Below are 19,515 nucleotides of genomic sequence, written 5' to 3'. Positions count from 1 at the left end.
GGGCGTTTGCTGTAGGGAATCCGATCCTTCTATGAGGATGCGAGTGCCTCTGTACACGTGAATGGTGAGTTGAGTGAGAGTTTTGGTGTTGGTGTGGGTGTGAGACAGGGGTGTGTCATGTCACCATGGCTATTTAATATGTACATGGATGGGTGTATGAGAGAAATGAAAGCCAGAGTGGGGGAGCTAGGTCCAAGGCTGAAAGTGAGAAGTATGGAGGAGTCATTGCTGGCAGGCCTGTTTGCAGATGATACAATATTGTAGGCAGAGAATGAGGGGATGCTGCAGAGGATAGTGGATGAGTTTGACAGGGTGTGCAAAAGGAGAAAGCTGAGAGTGAATGCTGGAAAGAGTAAGGCTATGGTATTTGAGGGCGAGAGAGCAGGTCATTGATTTTGCAAAGCCATACATAGTTAAATCAGAGAGCACAACGAAGTGTAGGATAAGACTGGGGGAGGAGAGAATGGAGGAGGTGACTGCGTTTAAATATATAGGGACAGTTTTACGGGAGTATGGAAGGTGAGGTGAGGGAAATAGCAGTGAAGGACAGACAGGTGGAGAGAGTTATGAAAGGAAGGAAGGGAATAAGGATCAGTTTTATCCTGCCAACTCTGTCGTCTGCATCAGAGACGTGGACATGGAATGCAGTACAGCAATCGAGAATACGTGTCGTGGAAATTAGTTATATAAGACGTGCATGTGGTGTTTCAGGATGGGATGGAAAAAGTAATAGAAGCGTATATTAGAGGTTTGATGTGAGTGTGCCAGTGAAAGGAGTAGATTGTGGAGTTGGTGAAGTGTGGTGCGCTGAGATTGTTTGGACACGTAATGAGAATGGGGGAGGATGAATTTGTGAAGAGAGTGTATGAGGGAAGGATTGAGGGAGGGTTTGTCAGTGGAAGACCACCTGTGAAGGATCAATAGGGTGAGTGAGTATTGGAATGAGAGAGTTGGAAGTAGCAGGACTGAGTGTGCTGAGAGGGAGTGCCAGAACAGTGAGAGATGGAGACACTTCTGCCACGGCCACCCCCTGGAGGGAAGTTTCGGTGAGGGAGCAGGGTGTTGGAGATATAGATAGATATATAGAAGTAAAAAGCTGGATGGAGGACTATTTGGAAGGAAGGGAAATGAGAACTTTGATAATAATAAGAGATGAAAGATTTATAATCTATGTAAATGATATGCCAGGTTCCATGAGCCAGTTTACAGATGATGCAAAATTATTAACCCCTAAGAGATGCAAAAAATATAATGGCCGAGTCCCAAAAACACAAAAAAAATGTTTTTCAGGGTTCATTTCTCGTAAAAGTCATCTTATAAAAGTTTCACAGAATTTCAGGCCAGTTCTAATGGTGTAAATGTTTTATCACTTATTTTTGCAGTTACCCTGGAAAATATGGATAACTGAAAATAAATTGAATTTTCAAATTCATTGGACAAAAAATTTCATAGAACAAAAGTTGTAGATATCAAAGAGACAAACAGAAAACTAAAATTTGATTAAAAAAAAAAATGTATCAACCTCAAGGCAGGTCAAAAGTGGTGCGATATGGCAGATTTTGCACATACATAAAACTACTAGTTGCATACTTCAGCGGCTTTGGAACATTCCACAGCTTTTAGCGCCTGATTTTGAGGTGGTGCGATGAGTCCTACGTACTGGAATGTTGTCATCTGAGTCAGATATTTAACCCTTTCCATACGGTGATGCCAACGTCGGTGTCATGAAGTGCCAGTGCAATACACGGTGACGCCGACGTCTGCGTCATGAAGTGCCAGTGTCATATATGACAACGCCTGTGTTGGCGTCATAATTACATTTTGTTTTAGTTGTTGCCGAGTGATCACATATTTGTTCTGGCTGTACCTAGGAACTCCGTATATTGCCCTCGAGTTCCTATTTTGCTCCACCGTAGAAAACGCCTCAACCCTGTTTATTTTATGGTAAACTTTTTTTTCTCTCTCTCTCTCTCTCATCTGAGGTCAACAGTGCCTGCCCTGTAGTGGTAAAGCATTTTCTTCTCTTCATAGGTACATGCCATTATGGTTAACATCTTTGGAGGTATCATGCGCTGTGACGTCATCGCCCAGGGTGTCATAGCAGCTGCTGAAGAGCTTTCACTCAGGATCCCCATTGTAGTACGCCTCCAGGTAAGACTCACCATAAGAAATTTTAACCAGATTTTTGTAAGCAGGGTTGTGTAACTGGATGTGTAACCATTGAATGAAACTCAGAATTTGTATTTGAATGAAAACTTGGTTATAATATGCCACTGGCAGCTGGCAGGGCTAGCGCAGTGCTCATTCCCGGAAGGACAGGGCACCAGATCGTCAGGAACTACCATCCCTCAATTATAGAAATGATAAAAAAGGAAGAAAAAAGAACCGTCCCATAAAAACAAAGTGCCGAAGGTTCCCCCCTCCCCTTTATTAAAAATTACCTTAAAACGCTGCTAAAAGGTAAAAAATGTGGTGTAATAGCGAGGTCACCTCGTTAAGACGGGGCTGTGAAACTCCAATATCATCACTCTCGCCAAAGCAACCAATGTTGATGTCAAATTTGAGTTGCTATTTTAGATAGGGCAAGAAACAAACTGATGTACAGAGCTAGTAAAACTTGTCAGTTTTTTATTCTTTAATTTATTGCTAACAAAGAAAAGTAGATTATGTTGTAACAAATGTTTTTGTGTATTTTGTACAGTAAAAATTACCATAACAAAGAAGCCAGAACAGCTGGTTTGTTTCATAAATTATTTAACTTATAAAACTAAAAAGTAAGATATATAGCAATTCAGGCATGAATTGCTAAAGCAAGGATTATACATGTAAGCAATGACTGGATAGGTATATTCTAGAGTATTTTGAGAACTAATTTTCATGCACTAGAAGAAAAAATGTAGGATGGCAAAATCCAATGGGTTTTGAGGTTTTCATAAATTATGCTTAACCCTTTCCTTGCTAAGTGCTCACAACGAGACTATCCCCCCCAGGCGCACTCGGGCACCCCAGCAGGGGAAGGGGATCTCTTTCAACCGCTGTATCTCAAAAACTATTCATCACAGCTTCAAAAACAAAAACACCATTGGAAAGAGGAGGCCAAGATCTATAAGATTTGGTTATATAAGCCTCTCCTGTGAACGTACAGGCACGTTCAAGGGGTGTTTTTTGCTGTGAGTGCGACTGGCGCTCACAGTGAGCTTTTAGCACCACCAGCAAGTGACGCTAGCGCTCGCTATTTTAACCTCTATCTCAAAAAAACTATTCATCACAGCTTAAAAACAAAACCACCATTGGAAAGAGGAGGCCAAGATCTATTAGATTCGGTAATGTAAGCCTCTCCTGTGAACGTACAGGCATGTTCAGGGGGTGTTGCCTGTGAAGACATACAGTAGAGCTCCATTTAGTGGGAGAATTAGGTGGATGAACGCGGTTGCGCTAACTGAATTCACGCTAATTGAATAAAGTAACCAATATGAAAAAAATTATTTGGTGCAGACGTGGGTTTGACTTTTGGGTTTGATAATTACTCAAAATAATCACATTAAAAAATATAAAAAAATACAATTGGCTGAGCTCTGAAAACACGCTTGTGATTCACTGGGAGTCCGATGACGTCATCGCCGACGCTCACCCGGTCAGCAGCCTCGCTGCCTTAAGGCAGTATCACACTGGCCATTTTCTTCTAACCATTGTGGCTACTGGCAACGCCCGTGTGCCCATCCAGGAGCAAGTTGTCGGTTCACCGTAACCTGGTGTCACACTGAGCCCTTTTCTTCCCATCGCGTTGGCGGCAGCTTCGACAACTGGCAAATCCAAATTTTCCGGGTGTGCGTCACACACTGCCAAGGTCAGTTGCCCGTATCCACAACGTAAACAAAGCACTTGCCCTGTATCAACATGGTATCGTCTGGTAAAGTAAGGGCTCTCGCGGCTTGTGCCGCACATCATGGCGGCTGCTCGCGCTAACTGAGGCTTTCGCACTAATCAATTTTTTTCTTGGTAGATGGTGGCTCGCGCTAAGTGGGGCTCTACTGTATATTTATGCGTGCGCGACGGTCAACTGTAAGGCAACTACTCTTGATGATGGGGTGCTGGCACGGCAGTATTGCCAACTGGAAAATTTACAACTATTTGGTCAAAATATCAGTTTATGCAAATATGTCGCTATACAGGTAACTCGATTTACGCGAGTTTGGTTTACGCGTTTTTGAAATAACGCGTCCAAACTCCAAGTAAATGTTTAATTTACACATTTTTTCACTTATACGCGATATTTTATGGAGTGGCCACCAGATGTCTCAAGCAACTGGACTCACACGGCGCCGCAGCTGAGCTCAGTTCTTCCCACGCGCCACTTCAACAACAATACAGTACCCACGCTGCAGCCCTACTCAACAATAGGGGTGGGCAGGTAATGGTACCAGCAATACGGTACGGTACTGGTACCAATACTAGCCAGTCGCTCATGGTGTCCTTAATTTCTTCCTCACACGAGTGAGGCTGAGACTGAGTGCCTGAGTAGATATCTCGGTGATTTGGATATTCTCTCTCTCTCTCTCCACTGAATGAAATGAATATTTATTTTTCGATAGAAACCTACCTCTTGTTTGATTTACATTGTTTTTAATTTACGTGACCTCTTCAAGGACACAATACTCGCGTAAATCGAGAGTTACCTGTATTGGTCAACAACATCCACCAGTTGCTCGTCCGTAGATTTTCTGCGCTAGGCTGATATAATTTTCCACCAAAATTTTGAGGAAAACCCACTAAATTGGCGATGCAGTAAGGTGAGAAATAGTGTTGGAACACTCATACGTGGGAAATTTGAGTGCGACTGGAGCTCGCAGCGAGCGTTTAGCACCACCGGCAAGTTACGCTAGTGCTCACTGCAAGCGTTTAGCAAGGAAAGGGTAGCTGCGGAGATCGTGTTTCTTAAAGGCCCCTCTAAGTGAATTAATGAGAAAAAATCATCACTCACGCAAACCATTTCATAATATATATCAACACATTTGTGATCAGTTTATGCATCATCTGTTTTGGGGGGTTTATATCATGGCAAAAATTTGCCTGTTGCTGGTACACAGTAAAGCCACAAATTTGGCCCGTTGCTGCTACCAGGTTAAAAGTATAACTAAGAGCAAATGTTTCTCCATTGATGAAAAATGCTGAAACCTGACCACAAAATGTGTGTACACATATTGGAAAAGCAATTAGTCATTAACAAGTAAATATTTCCTTTTTTTAACAGGGAACAAATGTTGATGATGCAAAGGCCCTCATTGCAATGTCCAACCTAAGAATTCTTCCTTGCGACAACCTTGATGATGCAGCAAAGATGGCTGTGAAACTCTCCAACATCATCACTCTCGCCAAAGCAGCCAATGTTGATGTCAAGTTTGAGTTGCCAGTTTAGATGGGGCATGTAAACAAACTAATGTACAGAGCTAGTAAAACTTGTCAGTTTTTTTATTCTTTAATTTGTTGCTGACGAAGAAAAGTAGATTATATTGTAACAAATGTTTTTGTTTATTTTGTACAGTAAAAATTACCATAACAAAGAACTGCTGAAGTGTACATTTCAGTATAGCAGGGTTGGCAGTTTAAACCAACTAATAAAACAATTTTTTTTCTTTTGTGTGTATCTTTGTTAGTTTCATCAGTATTGTGGTTTTAACTATATGTAAGATTTTAATTATGTACAACAGGGTTGGCGGTTTAATCCAGGGGTTTCAAACTCAAAACCCTTGGAGGGCCAATTCATACTCTGAATGTTATATGCATTTGCTCAGTAAGTTTCAGAAAACAATAAGTTTGAATAAGTATTGTACTACATTTGAATTTACACATAATTTAGCTACCAGTATTTTTCTGTATGCATTGTTGGAAAGGATTTTTTTTAAACAATTTATCTGCTGTTTAGTGAAGTGACAAATATAATATATTATATTATAATATATATATATATATATATATATATATATATATATATATATATATATATATATATATATATATATATATATATATATATATATATATATATATATATATATATATATATATATATATACCACTTCACTAAACAGCTGTTTTTGTAGCATGCAACTGGAAAATTAGAAGGTCATTCATGTTTTACTACTATTTAACATTGCAATTAAAAAGCATGTTAGAGAAGCTGCATTTTGCCTCTTTTACAGTTGTATGAAGATCAAATGAATATTTTGCTAAATCCATCTCTAAATCTATCTATAATTCCTTTTCAAACTCATATATGCATATACAGATAGAATTACTGGAATAAACATACTGAAAAGCAAAAAAAACATGGTTTAAACCAAAAATAACATGGTTTTTGCCAACCCTGCAGTATAGCACTAGTATTTATACATCAGAAAAATCATCTCAATAAAACTGCTTAAAAACATAGCTTGTAATCCCATTTAATGGGAAGTTGCCATGTAAAATAATATATTATAATAGTTAATTTACAACAGACTATCAATGAGAAGCTGAATTCTTTAGTCATCTCAGTGCTATATTAATATCACAAAGAAACCCAGGAAAACACTTGGTTTCCAAATTTTCTGATTCTTCATCACAAATCCATGCATTGATTACTTGCTGCTGCTCACTATGAGTAAGGACCTTTAACTGATCCATATTTTCAGGTGTTATACTGCCTCTCCACATGTGCAGACCTTAAAATGTTGATCAGCTAAAAATTACTCGGTGGTCCATGAGCATTATATATATATATATATATATATATATATATATATATATATATATATATATATATATATATATATATATATATATATATATATATATATATATATATATATATAAAAAAGTCACTGCATGGAAACTTGAGGTCCTGTTACTTATGCATATTTGTTGGATATATTTATTTAAAACAACACTTGGAGGACAGCAGTCAGCAAACAATTTCTCAAAAGATATGTATGTTGGCTGGCAAATAAGTAAATGTGCTTGGGTGAGAAGACCTCAAGGGAGTAAAAAATTAACCATTGAATTGGTATTAGAATCTTTTAGTGTGTTTGTGTGTGTGAGGTTCATGCTGAGAAATCAACCATAAATCTAAAGTGTCTCTGTATATATGTTTTCATTAATGTATAAAAAATAATTACAATGTGTTTAAGTGATCTTGCCTTTCATCCCGGTGTTATGTATGCACTTTGAAATCCTTGAAGGTTAAGAACAGTTGTAACAAATGGTAGGGTGACAAACAAAGTTATTAAAAATAGCAATGACAAGTTTTATATTTTAACTTTTAAAGCTTATACCCAAATAACACAAACACCAGACCTCTTCAAAGAATACCTGTTGAGTGCAGAGTACTTAAATACCTGCATCATTTAGATTTGTACATTCACTCTTATACTAGGCACTACAGCCCGTGTGGGATTCAGACTCGGTATGAAAAACTTACACCCGAGAATACTCAATACTATGCCACATAGCCATACACATACCATTCAAGTACTACAATCTTGGTAAACTGCATGCAGACCATCATAACATTTTGGATGATGATTTTTTTTTTTTTTTTTTTTTTTTTTATGCGGTTGAGATGAGTTATACTATTTAGGACATGCATGTGATGTTTCAGGATGGGATGGACAAAGTAATGAAAGCGTGTATGAGGGGTATTGATGTGACAGTGAAGGGAGTAATGGATTGTGGAGTGGTGGAATGTGTGAAAGTGTGGTACGCTGAGACAGTTTAGACGTGATGAGAATGAATTTTTGAAGAGTGTATGAGGTATGAGGAAAGGATTGAGGGAGGGGGTGCTAGGGATGATCACTTGTACAGTGGATTAATAGGGTGAGCGAGTACTTGAGTGAGAGAGTTGGAAGTAGCAAGATTGAGTGTGCAGAGAGGAAGTGCCAGAACAAGGAGAGATGCAGACACTTCTGCTACAGTCACCCCTGGATGGAAGTTCCCGTGAGTGAACAGGGCATCAGAGATATAAATAGATAGATATACGTATGTATGGCCCATAACACTGGTAGGCTTTCTTGATGGGGCAACATATTGTTCTGATGACCATTTATCAACTTGGACTTGTGAAACTCTCTTGAGAGGATCAAGTGAAGCTCTAGGAGGCAGAATGAGCCCAGCTAAAATAGCACAACTATCTTACTACTAGTGGGCTGGAGCTGACCAGCAGGCCTTATCAAGGAAGACGCCATACATACATACAAAAAAGTTATTGTCAGCATGTAGAGGTGGACAGGACTTGAATCCAGGTCTCTGGAACACCCCACCCATACACTGACCACTCAAATATTTTAACTACTTTTGAAGTTTTTTTTTTAATATTATAGTCTACCTTAATTCTTTACTAGTCTTCTGTGAAAGTTTGGTATTTGTACAACAGTGGGAACATTTCCCTCTCCCCAAAAAGTTACTTTGGGAGATCTCTTCTAGAAAATATCACCATTTTCTGAGAGGTACAGGCATATGTTTAGTTCGTAGCCATTTATCCAATTTTTTTCCAATATTTTTGCTACTTTTGGTGCTTTTATGAAGAAACATTTTCATACACAAGCAAGTGCAGCCAAAGAGGAAGGATGGCAATTAGCAAAACCTATTACAATCTCCAGTTTCTGCCAGACTTCCAAGAGGAGGGTGCTGTCATTTCATTGCTTGACTCACCTCCTATGCCATTTTTTGGCAGTGTAGCATTCTGAGTGTAGGTAGGAATAATCCCTCACACAATTACTCCCTAAATGGCATTCCTCTAAGCAGGTCTGGGCGTGAGAGAGACTTAGGAGTACTAGTGAGCGCTGACCTCTGTCCTAGGGCTCAGTGCATTCAGGCTAAAAATTGGGCAAACAGAGTACTTGGTTTCATCTCAAGGAGCGTAAGCCATAGGAGCACTGAAGTCATCCTCAAACTTTACTTAGCACTAGTTAGACCTCATCTCGATTATGCAGTTCAGTTCTGGTCCCCCTACTATAGAATGGATATCAAGATGTTAGAATCTGTACAGAGGAGGATGACAAAGATGATTCAGGGGGTGAGAAACTTGCCTTATGAAGACAGGCTGAAGCAGTTAAACCTACACTCTCAAGAAAGGCGAAGGTTGCGAGGAAACTTGAACGAAGTCTATAAATGGATGAAGGGCTTTAACAAAGGGGATGTCAATAAGATTTTGATAGTAAAAGAGCCAGGTAGGACGCGTAGCAATGGTTTTAAGTTAGACAAATTCAGATTCAACAAAGACATAGGCAAGAATTGGTTCACCAATAGAGTGGTAGATGAATGGAACAGGCTTGGGAGTCATGTTGTGGGCGCCAACACCATAGATACATTCAAGAAGAGGTTAGATAAAGCCATGGATGGTGAGGTAAGGTGGGGTAGAGTGTACAGGAGCTGCCTTGTATAGGCCAACCGGCCTCTTGCAGACTCCTTACGTTCTTATGTTCTTATGTTAACACTGATGAGTCTTCAAAGCTAAGAAGGAATCCAACCCTACAGAGGAAGATCTTGAAAAATAGCTATTGTCATCAACCATTATGTCACAAGAATTTTGATGGCAAGTCAGATGCCATGGAAGGTGAGTCAGCAACAAGAATATGGTCATTCCATCACAAAGTTCAATCTCTGCTACGTCAGCTTAATTATTGGTGGAGTCTAGTGTATATGATGCTGTATGATGGCTAAGGACCTTAAGATGTTCCTCTACAAAAACACTGACAATGTAATACAATCACTGCAGATGTATTACAGGAAGGCCGTAAGACTAAGCAACAATGAAAACATGAGTTGTCAAAATCTATTTTGGCCTCCTACTTTCATGAATCTGATGAGGAAGGTCATCTTCTCAAGTCACCTTGAAGGGAAGAATCCTAGGGTTTCTACAAAAAAGCACTTGCCAAGGGTGACACCACAATCTCACCCAGAGAAACCACCATTTCCAACAAACATACCAAAAGAAAAACACCAGGTTGTTCTGCAGTGACACAACCAGCACTGAGATACTTCAAATATATCTCAAGGGGCAGACACAGAACCCCAATGAAAGCTTACACTTAAAGCTGTGGGCCAAGTGCAGTAGGAATAAGTACTGTGGCCCTAAGAGAGTGGACTTTGTTGCAAACGTAATAATACTGATCCACAATTTTGGATACAGAGATGCATCCCTACTGACACATCTCAGTTCTGATGCATCTCAAGCAGGACAACCAAAGATGACAAAGCCTAAAATCTCTGCAACTCACTACAACCAAGGTAATAAATCCTTTTCTCTTGGGTGGTTGGGGAGGGAATAGTGATCTTGGGTGGTTGGGGAGGGAATAGTGGTCTTGGGTGGTTGGGGAGGAACTAGTGGTCTTGGGTGGTTAGGAAGGGAATAGCAGTCTTGGATGATTGAGGAGGAAATAGTGGTCTTGGGTGGTTGGGGTGGGAATAGTGGTCTTGGGTGGTTAGGGAGGGAATAGTGGTCTTGGGTGGTTAGGGAGGGTATAGTGGTCTTGGGTGGTTAGGAAGGGAATAGTGGTCTTGGGTGGTTAGGGAGGGAATAGTGGTCTTCAATGGTTAGGGTGGGAATAGTGGTCTTCAATGGTTAGGGAGGGAATAGTGGTCTTCAATGTTTGGGGAGGAAATAGTGGTCTTCAATGGTTGGGGAGAAAATAGTGGTCTTCAATGGTTGGGGAGGAAATAGTGGTCTTCAATGGTTAGGAAGGAAATAGTGGTCTTCAATGGTTGGGGAGGAAATAGTGGTCTTCAATATTTGGGGAGGGAATAGTGGTCTTCAATGGTTGGGGAGGAAATAGTGGTCTTCAATGGTTGGGGAGGAAATAGTGGTCTTCAATGGTTGGGGAGGAAATAGTGGTCTTCAATGGTTAGGGAGGAAATAGTGGTCTTGGGTGGCTAGAGAAGGAATATTGGTCTTGGGTGGTTGGGGAGGGAATAGTGGTCTTCAATGGTTAGGGAGGGAATAGTGGTATTCAATGGTTTGGGAGGAAATAGTGGTCTTCAATGGTTAGGGAGGAAATAGTGGTCTTCAATGGTTAGGGAGGAAATAGTGGTCTTGGGTGGTTAGAGAAGGAATATTGGTCTTGGGTGGTTGGGGAGGGAATAGTGGTCTTGGGTGGTTAGAGAGGGAATAGTGGTCTTGGGTGGTTGGGGAGGGAATAGTGGTCTTGGGTGGTTGGGGAGGGAATAGTGGTCTTGGGTGGTTGGGGAGGGAATAGTGGTCTTGGGTGGTTAGAGAAGGAATATTGGTCTTGGGTGATTAGGGAGGGAATAGTGATCTTCAGTGGTTAGAGAGGGAATAGTGGTCTTGGGTGGTTGGGGAGGGAATAGTGGTCTTGGGTGGTTGGGGAGGGAATAGTGGTCTTGGGTGGTTGGGGAGGGAATAGTGGTCTTGGGTGGTTATGGAGGGAATAGTGGTCTTGGGTGGTTAGAGAGGGAATATTGGTCTTGGGTGGTTAGAGAGGGAATAGTGGTCTTGGGTGGTTGGGGAGGGAATAGTGGTCTTGGGTGGTTGGGGAGGGAATAGTGGTCTTGGGTGGTTAGGGAGGGAATAGTGGTCTTGGGTGATTAGGGAGGGAATAGTGATCTTCAGTGGTTAGAGAGGGAATAGTGGTCTTGGGTGGTTAGGGAGGGAATAGTGTCTTCAATGGTTGGGGAGGGAATAGTGGTCTTGGGTGGTTGGGGAGGGAATAGTGGTCTTGGGTGGTTGGGGAGGGAATAGTGGTCTTGGGTGGTTATGGAGGGAATAGTGGTCTTGGGTGGTTAGAGAGGGAATAGTGGTCTTGGGTGGTTAGAGAGGGAATAGTGGTCTTGGTTGGTTTGTGAGGGAATATTGGTCTTGGGTGGTTAGAGAGGGAATAGTGGTCTTGGGTGGTTGGGGAGGGAATAGTGGTAGTGGGTGGTTTGGGAGGGAATAGTGGTCTTGGGTGGTTAGAGAGGGAATAGTGGTCTTGGGTGGTTGGGGAGGGAATAGTGGTCTTGGGTGGTTAGAGAGGGAATAGTGGTCTTGGGTGGTTAGAGAGGGAATAGTGGTCTTGGGTGGTTGGGGAGGGAATAGTGGTCTTGGGTGGTTAGAGAGGGAATAGTGGTCTTGGGTGGTTAGAGAGGGAATAGTGGTCTTGGGTGGTTGGGGAGGGAATAGTGGTCTTGGGTGGTTAGAGAGGGAATAGTGGTCTTGGGAGGTTAGGGAGGGAATAGTGGTCTTGGGTGGTTAGAGAGGGAATAGTGGTCTTGGGTGGTTAGAGAGGGAATAGTGGTCTTGGGTGGTTGGGGAGGAATAGTGGTCTTGGGTGGTTAGAGAGGGATTTGGGGTCTTGGGTGGTTGGGGAGGGAAGAGTGGTCTTGGGTGGTTGGGGAGGGAATAGTGGTCTTGGGTGGTTAGAGAGGGAATAGTGGTCTTGGGAGGTTAGGGAGGGAATAGTGGTCTTGGGTGGTTAGGGAGGGAATATTGGTCTTGGGTGGTTAGAGAGGGAATAGTGGTCTTGGGTGGTTAGAGAGGGAATAGTGGTCTTGGGAGGTTAGGGAGGGAATAGTGGTCTTGGGTGGTTAAGGAGGGAATAGTGGTCTTGGGAGGTTAGGGAGGGAATAGTGGTCTTGGGTGGTTGGGGAGGGAATAGTGGTCTTGGGTGGTTAGAGAGGGAATAGTGGTCTTGGGAGGTTAGGGAGGGAATAGTGGTCTTGGGTGGTTAGAGAGGGAATAGTGGTCTTGGGAGGTTAGGGAGGGAATAGTGGTCTTGGGTGGTTAGAGAGGGAATAGTGGTCTTGGGAGGTTAGGGAGGAATAGTGGTCTTGGGTGGTTAAGGAGGAATAGTGGTCTGGGAGGTTAGGGAGAATAGTGGTCTTGGGTGGTTGGGGAGGAATAGTGGTCTTGGGTGGTTAGAGGAATCGTGGTCTTGGGAGGTTAGGGAGGGAATAGTGGTCTTGGGTGGTTAAGGAGGGAATAGTGGTCTTGGGTGGTTAGAGAGGGAATAGTGGTCTTGGGTGGTTGGGGAGGGAATAGTGGTCTTGGGTGGTTAGAGAGGGAATAGTGGTCTTGGGAGGTTAGGGAGGGAATAGTGGTCTTGGGTGGTTAAGGAGGGAATAGTGGTCTTGGGTGGTTAGAGAGGGAATAGTGGTCTTGGGTGGTTAGAGAGGGAATAGTGGTCTTGGGTGGTTAGAGAGGGAATAGTGGTCTTGGGTGGTTGGGGAGGGAATAGTGGTCTTGGGTGGTTAGAGAGGGAATAGTGGTCTTGGGTGGTTGGGGAGGGAATAGTGGTCTTGGGTGGTTAGAGAGGGAATAGTGGTCTTGGGTGGTTAGAGAGGGAATAGTGGTCTTGGGTGGTTAGGGAGGGAATAGTGGTCTTGGGTGGTTGGGGAGGGAATAGTGGTCTTGGGTGGTTAGGGAGGGAATAGTGGTCTTGGGTGGTTGGGGAGGGAATAGTGGTCTTGGGTGGTTAGGGAGGGAATAGTGGTCTTGGGTGGTTAGGGAGGGAATAGTGGTCTTGGGTGGTTAGGGAGGGAATAGTGGTGTTGGGTGGTTGGGGAGGGAATAGTGGTCTTGGGTGGTTAGGGAGGGAATAGTGGTGTTGGGTGGTTGGGGAGGAATAGTGGTCTTGGGTGGTTAGGGAGGAATAGTGGTCTTGGGTGGTTAGGGAGGGAATAGTGGTCTTGGGTGGTTAGGGAGGGAATAGTGGTCTTGGGTGGTTAGGGAGGGAATAGTGGTCTTGGGTGGTTAGGGAGGGAATAGTGGTCTTGGGTGGTTAGAGAGGGAATAGTGGTCTTGGGTGGTTGGGGAGGGAATAGTGGTCTTGGGAGGTTAGGGAGGGAATAGTGGTCTTGGGTGGTTAGAGAGGGAATAGTGGTCTTGGGTGGTTGGGGAGGGAATAGTGGTCTTGGGTAGTTAGAGAGGGAATAGTGGTCTTGGGTGGTTGAGGAGGGAATAGTGGTCTTGGGAGGTTAGGGAGGGAATAGTGGTCTTGGGTGGTTAGAGAGGGAATAGTGGTCTTGGGTGGTTAGAGAGGGAATAGTGGTCTTGGGTGGTTAGAGAGGGAATAGTGGTCTTGGGTGGTTGGGGAGGGAATAGTGGTCTTGGGTGGTTAGAGAGGGAATAGTGGTCTTGGGAGGTTAGGGAGGGAATAGTGGTCTTGGGTGGTTAGAGAGGGAATAGTGGTCTTGGGTGGTTGGGGAGGGAATAGTGGTCTTGGGTGGTTAGAGAGGGAATAGTGGTCTTGGGTGGTTGAGGAGGGAATAGTGGTCTTGGGAGGTTAGGGAGGGAATAGTGGTCTTGGGTGGTTGGGGAGGGAATAGTGGTCTTGGGTGGTTAGAGAGGGAATAGTGGTCTTGGGAGGTTAGGGAGGGAATAGTGGTCTTGGGTGATTAGGGAGGGAATAGTGATCTTCAGTGGTTAGAGAGGGAATAGTGGTCTTGGGTGGTTAGGGAGGGAATAGTGGTCTTCAGTGGTTAGAGAGGGAATAGTGGTCTTGGGAGGTTAGGGAGGGAATAGTGATCTTCAGTGGTTAGAGAGGGAATAGTGGTCTTGGGAGGTTAGGGAGGGAATAGTGGTCTTGGGTGGTTAGAGAGGGAATATTGGTCTTGGGTGGTTAGGGAGGGAATAGTGGTCTTGGGTGATTAGGGAGGGAATAGTGGTCTTGGGTGATTAGGGAGGGAATAGTGGTCTTGGGTGGTTAGGGAGGGAATAGTGGTCTTGGGTGGTTTGAGAGGGAATATTGGTCTTGGGTGGTTAGGGAGGGAATAGTGGTCTTGGGTGGTTAGAGAGGGAATATTGGTCTTGGGTGGTGAGGGAGGGCATAGTGGTGTTGGGTGGTTAGAGAGGGAATATTGGTCTTGGGTGGTTAGGGAGGGAATAGTGGTCTTGGGTGGTTAGGGAGGGAATAGTGGTCTTGGGTGGTTAGAGAGGGAATATTGGTCTTGGGTGGTTAGGGAGGGAATAGTGGTCTTGGGTGGTTAGAGAGGGAATATTGGTCTTGGGTGGTTAGGGAGGGAATAGTGGTCTTGGGTGGTTAGAGAGGGAATATTGGTCTTGGGTGGTTAGGGAGGGAATAGTGGTCTTGGGTGGTTAGGGAGGGAATAGTGGTCTTGGGTGATTAGGGAGGGAATAGTGGTCTTGGGAGGTTAGGGAGGGAATAGTGGTCTTGGGTGGTTAGAGAGGGAATATTGGTCTTGGGTGGTTAGGGAGGGAATAGTGGTCTTGGGTGATTAGGGAGGGAATAGTGGTCTTGGGTGATTAGGGAGGGAATAGTGATCTTCAGTGGTTAGAGAGGGAATATTGGTCTTGGGTGGTTAGGGAGGGAATAGTGGTCTTCAGTGGTTAGAGAGGGAATAGTGGTCTTGGGTGGTTGGGGAGGGAATAGTGGTCTTGGGTGGTTGGGGAGGGAATAGTGGTCTTGGGTGGTTGGGGAGGGAATAGTGGTCTTGGGTGGTTGGGGAGGGAATAGTGGTCTTGGGTGGTTGGGGAGGGAATAGTGGTCTTCAGTGGTTAGAGAGGGAGTAATGGTCTTGGGTGGTTGGGGAGGGAATAGTGGTCTCTGGTGGTTCATACTAATAAAATATCATATGACCACTTACTTTTTTTGTCTGTAAATACAAAATATTCCAGGTAATGTAGATGACATACTTCCACTCAAAACTAAAAATATTGTACTTCCAAAGAATATGGAGGTGTTCTGGCTTTACCTATTACCAAACATGTACATATGAAAGAGCAATGAAATGAGAAAATTTTCCTCTGAAATTATTCAAAAATAAATATATAAACCATTATTCTTATATGCATTTTTAAATCAAAACTTCCCCAAAAAACTGAGGATTTTGGGACTTTTTTTTTCACTTGGAAACATATCAAAATATGCTCAGTCAATGATAACTATGCCCTCGCTTATCATATGGGAAAAAAAGTTAGTGACTGATTGACAGGTAACTCACATAATGGATAATATGATTGCATATTTTAATTAAATCATTTTTTACCTTAGAAAACTACCAACCAAAATTCAATGAATCTTACATACATTATTACTAACATAACCTGTCAAATTTTAATAAATCAGCCAAACTGAATGAAAATAAACAAACTTTCCCCACAAGCATCACCTCCCTTAAAGAACAAGAAATGAATTTGAGCAAATCATATAATTTGTAGAACCGATAACAAATGTCCAATAAAAGTAACAGTGGCAACTAAGAAAAGTCAAAGTAAGCAGAGGACAAGGTAGAGATATGAATTTAGAGCATTTGCCAGAACAGAATGGAGTAATTTTCTCAAACAGAGCTAGGTGGAGAATGTTGGGGAAGATGTTTGTCTTGCAGAGAACAAGTAATAGCTAAAGATGATGGCTGGAGCAAAAAGCAAAAATTACTAATTAAGACATTCACTTCATTCCATAACATTTTTTTCTAGTTTCAACAGCTGAAAATTTATAAACTAATTCATATATTGTTTAAAGTTTATAAGCTTTAACTCTAACAATTATTTTGTTGAATGGCCAAGAGTATAATAAACATAACTTAGTAAGTACCATCATCTGCACATTAGATTATATATATATATATATATATATATATATATATATATATATATATATATATATATATATATATATATATATATATATATATATATATATATATATATATATATATATATATATATATATATATATATATATATATATATATATATATATATATATATATATATATATATATATATATATATATATATATATATATATATATATATATATATATATATATATATATATATATATATATATATATATATATATATATATATATATATATATATATATATATATATATATATATATATATATATATATATATATATATATATATATATATATATATATATATATATATATATATATATATATATATATATATATATATATATATATATATATATATATATATATATATATATATATATATGCTTGCAATACTCCTAATTTTGTGAGAATTCGGCTGACATTGTGGGATGAAAAATATGAATGAACAGAATTGCAACAATTGACCACATGAGGATAATTGAATATGGTTGACATCTCATTGTTGGTAGATCAATTTTGGGGGGATTTTCATCATTTTTTGCCAATACAGTAAACCCTCACTTTCACAGACCTCAATAGAATGAAGTTTGGGTTTAACAGTTTGCTGAACAAGTTTGGTAAGTGCAGTGTTCAGTGTGGTGGTAGGCCGGCCAAATGTATGTACACACATGTCAGTCAGCAGCGGTTTAAACAAAGCTGACCGGGTAGTGCATGTCTGTAGTCTTTCCATTATATCAAGTCACTTTAGGTGTGGCTGGAGGGATTAGCAGATATGCCTCTTTGTCGCCCTCTTTCTCTCTCTCTCTCTCTCTCTCTCTCTCTCAGTCGGTCAGTCAGGCGGTATATATATATATATATATATATATATATATATATATATATATATATATATATATATATATATATATATATATATATATATATATATATATATATATATATATATATATATATATATATATTGTTAACTATTAACTTCTGGAAAAGTCTTAAATACTCTGTGTCCATTTAGCTGTATAAGATCATATAATTCTAGGAAAAGATTGAATTTTTGAGGACAAAACAATGAGTTTGTATACATCCCCATACATTGTAGCAACGTGGCATGTGTGACATTGTCAACTAGGGTGACAAGGACCCTGCGCTGGTCAACCAAGTCAGGTCACCTAGAAATTTACCTCACGGGTGATGTGGGAAATAAATCAAAACATGATAATTTATAATGGAAATATGTTGAGGGAGAGAATGAGCGAGGGAGGGAGGGAGAGCGAGTGAGAGGGGAGAAGTGGCGCCACAGCTAGACTGAAGCAGCCATACCTAGAGTGACTTGATAATATGTAAAGATTATAGTGTCCGGGTCCGTCCAACTGTAATCACTTCCAACCTCATCCTTCCGTGCCTCACGTCTCATCTAATACAATAATATAATCAGAAATTAACAGACATAGCAAACATTTCACCTCATATAACAAACAAGGTTCATTACATGAGAAAAGTTTGGATCCCTCAGATATAACAGATTATCAGATACAGCCTGACTTCCTTCCCCCAGGCTGGTTCATTAAAGTGAGGGTCTAGTGTATTTGTACACACATACGTGTATTTAACCATCCTACAATAAAGAAAAGTACAGAAAACATATCAACGAAGGATACAGCATCAGTAGTGGTTATAAAGACAACCATTTTCTTTTTCAACTATGCTGAAGGATATCATGTTACTGTGAAGTATATACTAATGAATATTTCATTCTATAGAAATCAGGCAATGAAAATATTAAACAAGTAATAAAAACTTTATCATAACTACAAGCAGTTCCTCAGGTGATAAATGTAAACAAACAAGGATGTAGTGTCAGAAGTGGTGATGAAGTAGGTGCCATTTTCCTTTTCACCATTCTGGATGACCAAATGGACCTAGCGGACATGGCAGGTAAGAACTCCAATATTGTGAGAGTACGAGAACGTTTGAAAGAGTGCATGAGAAACTGAGCAACTGGGCCAGAAAGATACAGTGCTTGTCCCAACATCACATAACCCAAGCACTGCACATATCTCTCTGCAATTAGAAAATGGTGACTGCTTCATCACCAATGCTGACACTACATCCTCATTTGCTTAGATGCATCAACTGAGCAACTGCTTGTAATTATGATCACATTTTTATTAGGTAAAGGTAAAGTTGGGGGCATACGCTGTGGCAGCGCGTATCCTCAGTGCTCATCTCCGTAACATTGGCCCTTGAGCCTGTGGTGGGAGGGAGCCCATTACCCCCGGACACAGGGCCAGTGTGACATCCGGGTTACCACAGTTTACCTTCCCCAAGTTTTCCCAGGTACCCATTTATCGACCAGCCCGAAAGGGAGGATGAACAGCTGGGTGAGCTGCACGCCAACTGCCCAGGCCAGGATTCGAACCCGGGCCCGCGGAGTAGAAGCCAGGCACACTGACCACTAGACCACGGAGGCGTATATACATTTTTATTACTTGTCTGATATTTTCATTACTCTTCTAGAATGAAACATTCATTAGTATATTCGAAGTAGTATGGTATGCTCAAGCACATAGTCGAAAAATAAAGTGGCAGCGGCTTCATGACCGCCACCAATACACTGTGGTCTGACATCTACACCCTGCCACTCCTTCCCCTAAAAACTATACTTAAAACTTACGGTGCCACCCACAAAACTCAAATTACATTGGAAAATTTGGTTTTCATAAAAAAAATATAAAAAAATATGGAGTATCGGTTGCAAAACTGCCAAATCACAAACATTAGAACATACAAAATTAGAGAAAATAGTGTGTGTGTGTGTGTGTGTGTGTGTGTGTGTGTGTGTGTGTGTGTATTATATATATATATATATATATATATATATATATATATATATATATATATATATATATATATATATATATATATATATATATATATATAT

At 41.1% G+C, this 19,515-nt stretch overlaps 1 protein-coding gene and 1 long non-coding RNA gene across 3 annotated transcripts in view; both read left to right on the top strand.

Annotated features, from left to right (window-relative positions):
• LOC127003717 (succinate--CoA ligase [ADP-forming] subunit beta, mitochondrial-like) overlaps positions 1 to 7,169 on the top strand; it is a 35,785-nt gene extending 28,616 nt beyond the window's left edge. The window contains exons 8-9 of the mRNA XM_050870661.1: positions 2,032 to 2,151; positions 5,252 to 7,169. Coding sequence (XP_050726618.1) covers positions 2,032 to 2,151; positions 5,252 to 5,416 — 285 coding nt within the window. The 3' untranslated portion in view covers positions 5,417 to 7,169. The remainder of the gene's footprint in view (positions 1 to 2,031; positions 2,152 to 5,251) is intronic.
• Positions 7,170 to 11,918: 4,749 nt separating this feature from the next.
• Positions 11,919 to 14,721, top strand: LOC127003718 (uncharacterized). Of its 2 annotated transcripts, XR_007757365.1 has the most exons (4): positions 11,919 to 12,219; positions 12,583 to 12,778; positions 13,944 to 14,055; positions 14,336 to 14,721. It is a non-coding gene; the product is annotated as an uncharacterized LOC127003718 (long non-coding RNA). The 2 variants fall into 2 exon arrangements; XR_007757364.1 differs by lacking the exon at positions 12,583 to 12,778 and having other exon boundaries at positions 11,927 to 12,135.
• The last annotated feature ends 4,794 nt before the right edge of the window (positions 14,722 to 19,515 follow it).

The sequence above is a fragment of the Eriocheir sinensis genome, chromosome 26, assembly GCF_024679095.1.
Source record: "Eriocheir sinensis breed Jianghai 21 chromosome 26, ASM2467909v1, whole genome shotgun sequence".
In the NCBI taxonomy this organism is placed as follows: domain Eukaryota; kingdom Metazoa; phylum Arthropoda; class Malacostraca; order Decapoda; family Varunidae; genus Eriocheir; species Eriocheir sinensis.
The sequence above is the reverse complement of the archived record's forward strand: the minus strand, read 5'-3'. Positions and strand labels throughout refer to the sequence as shown.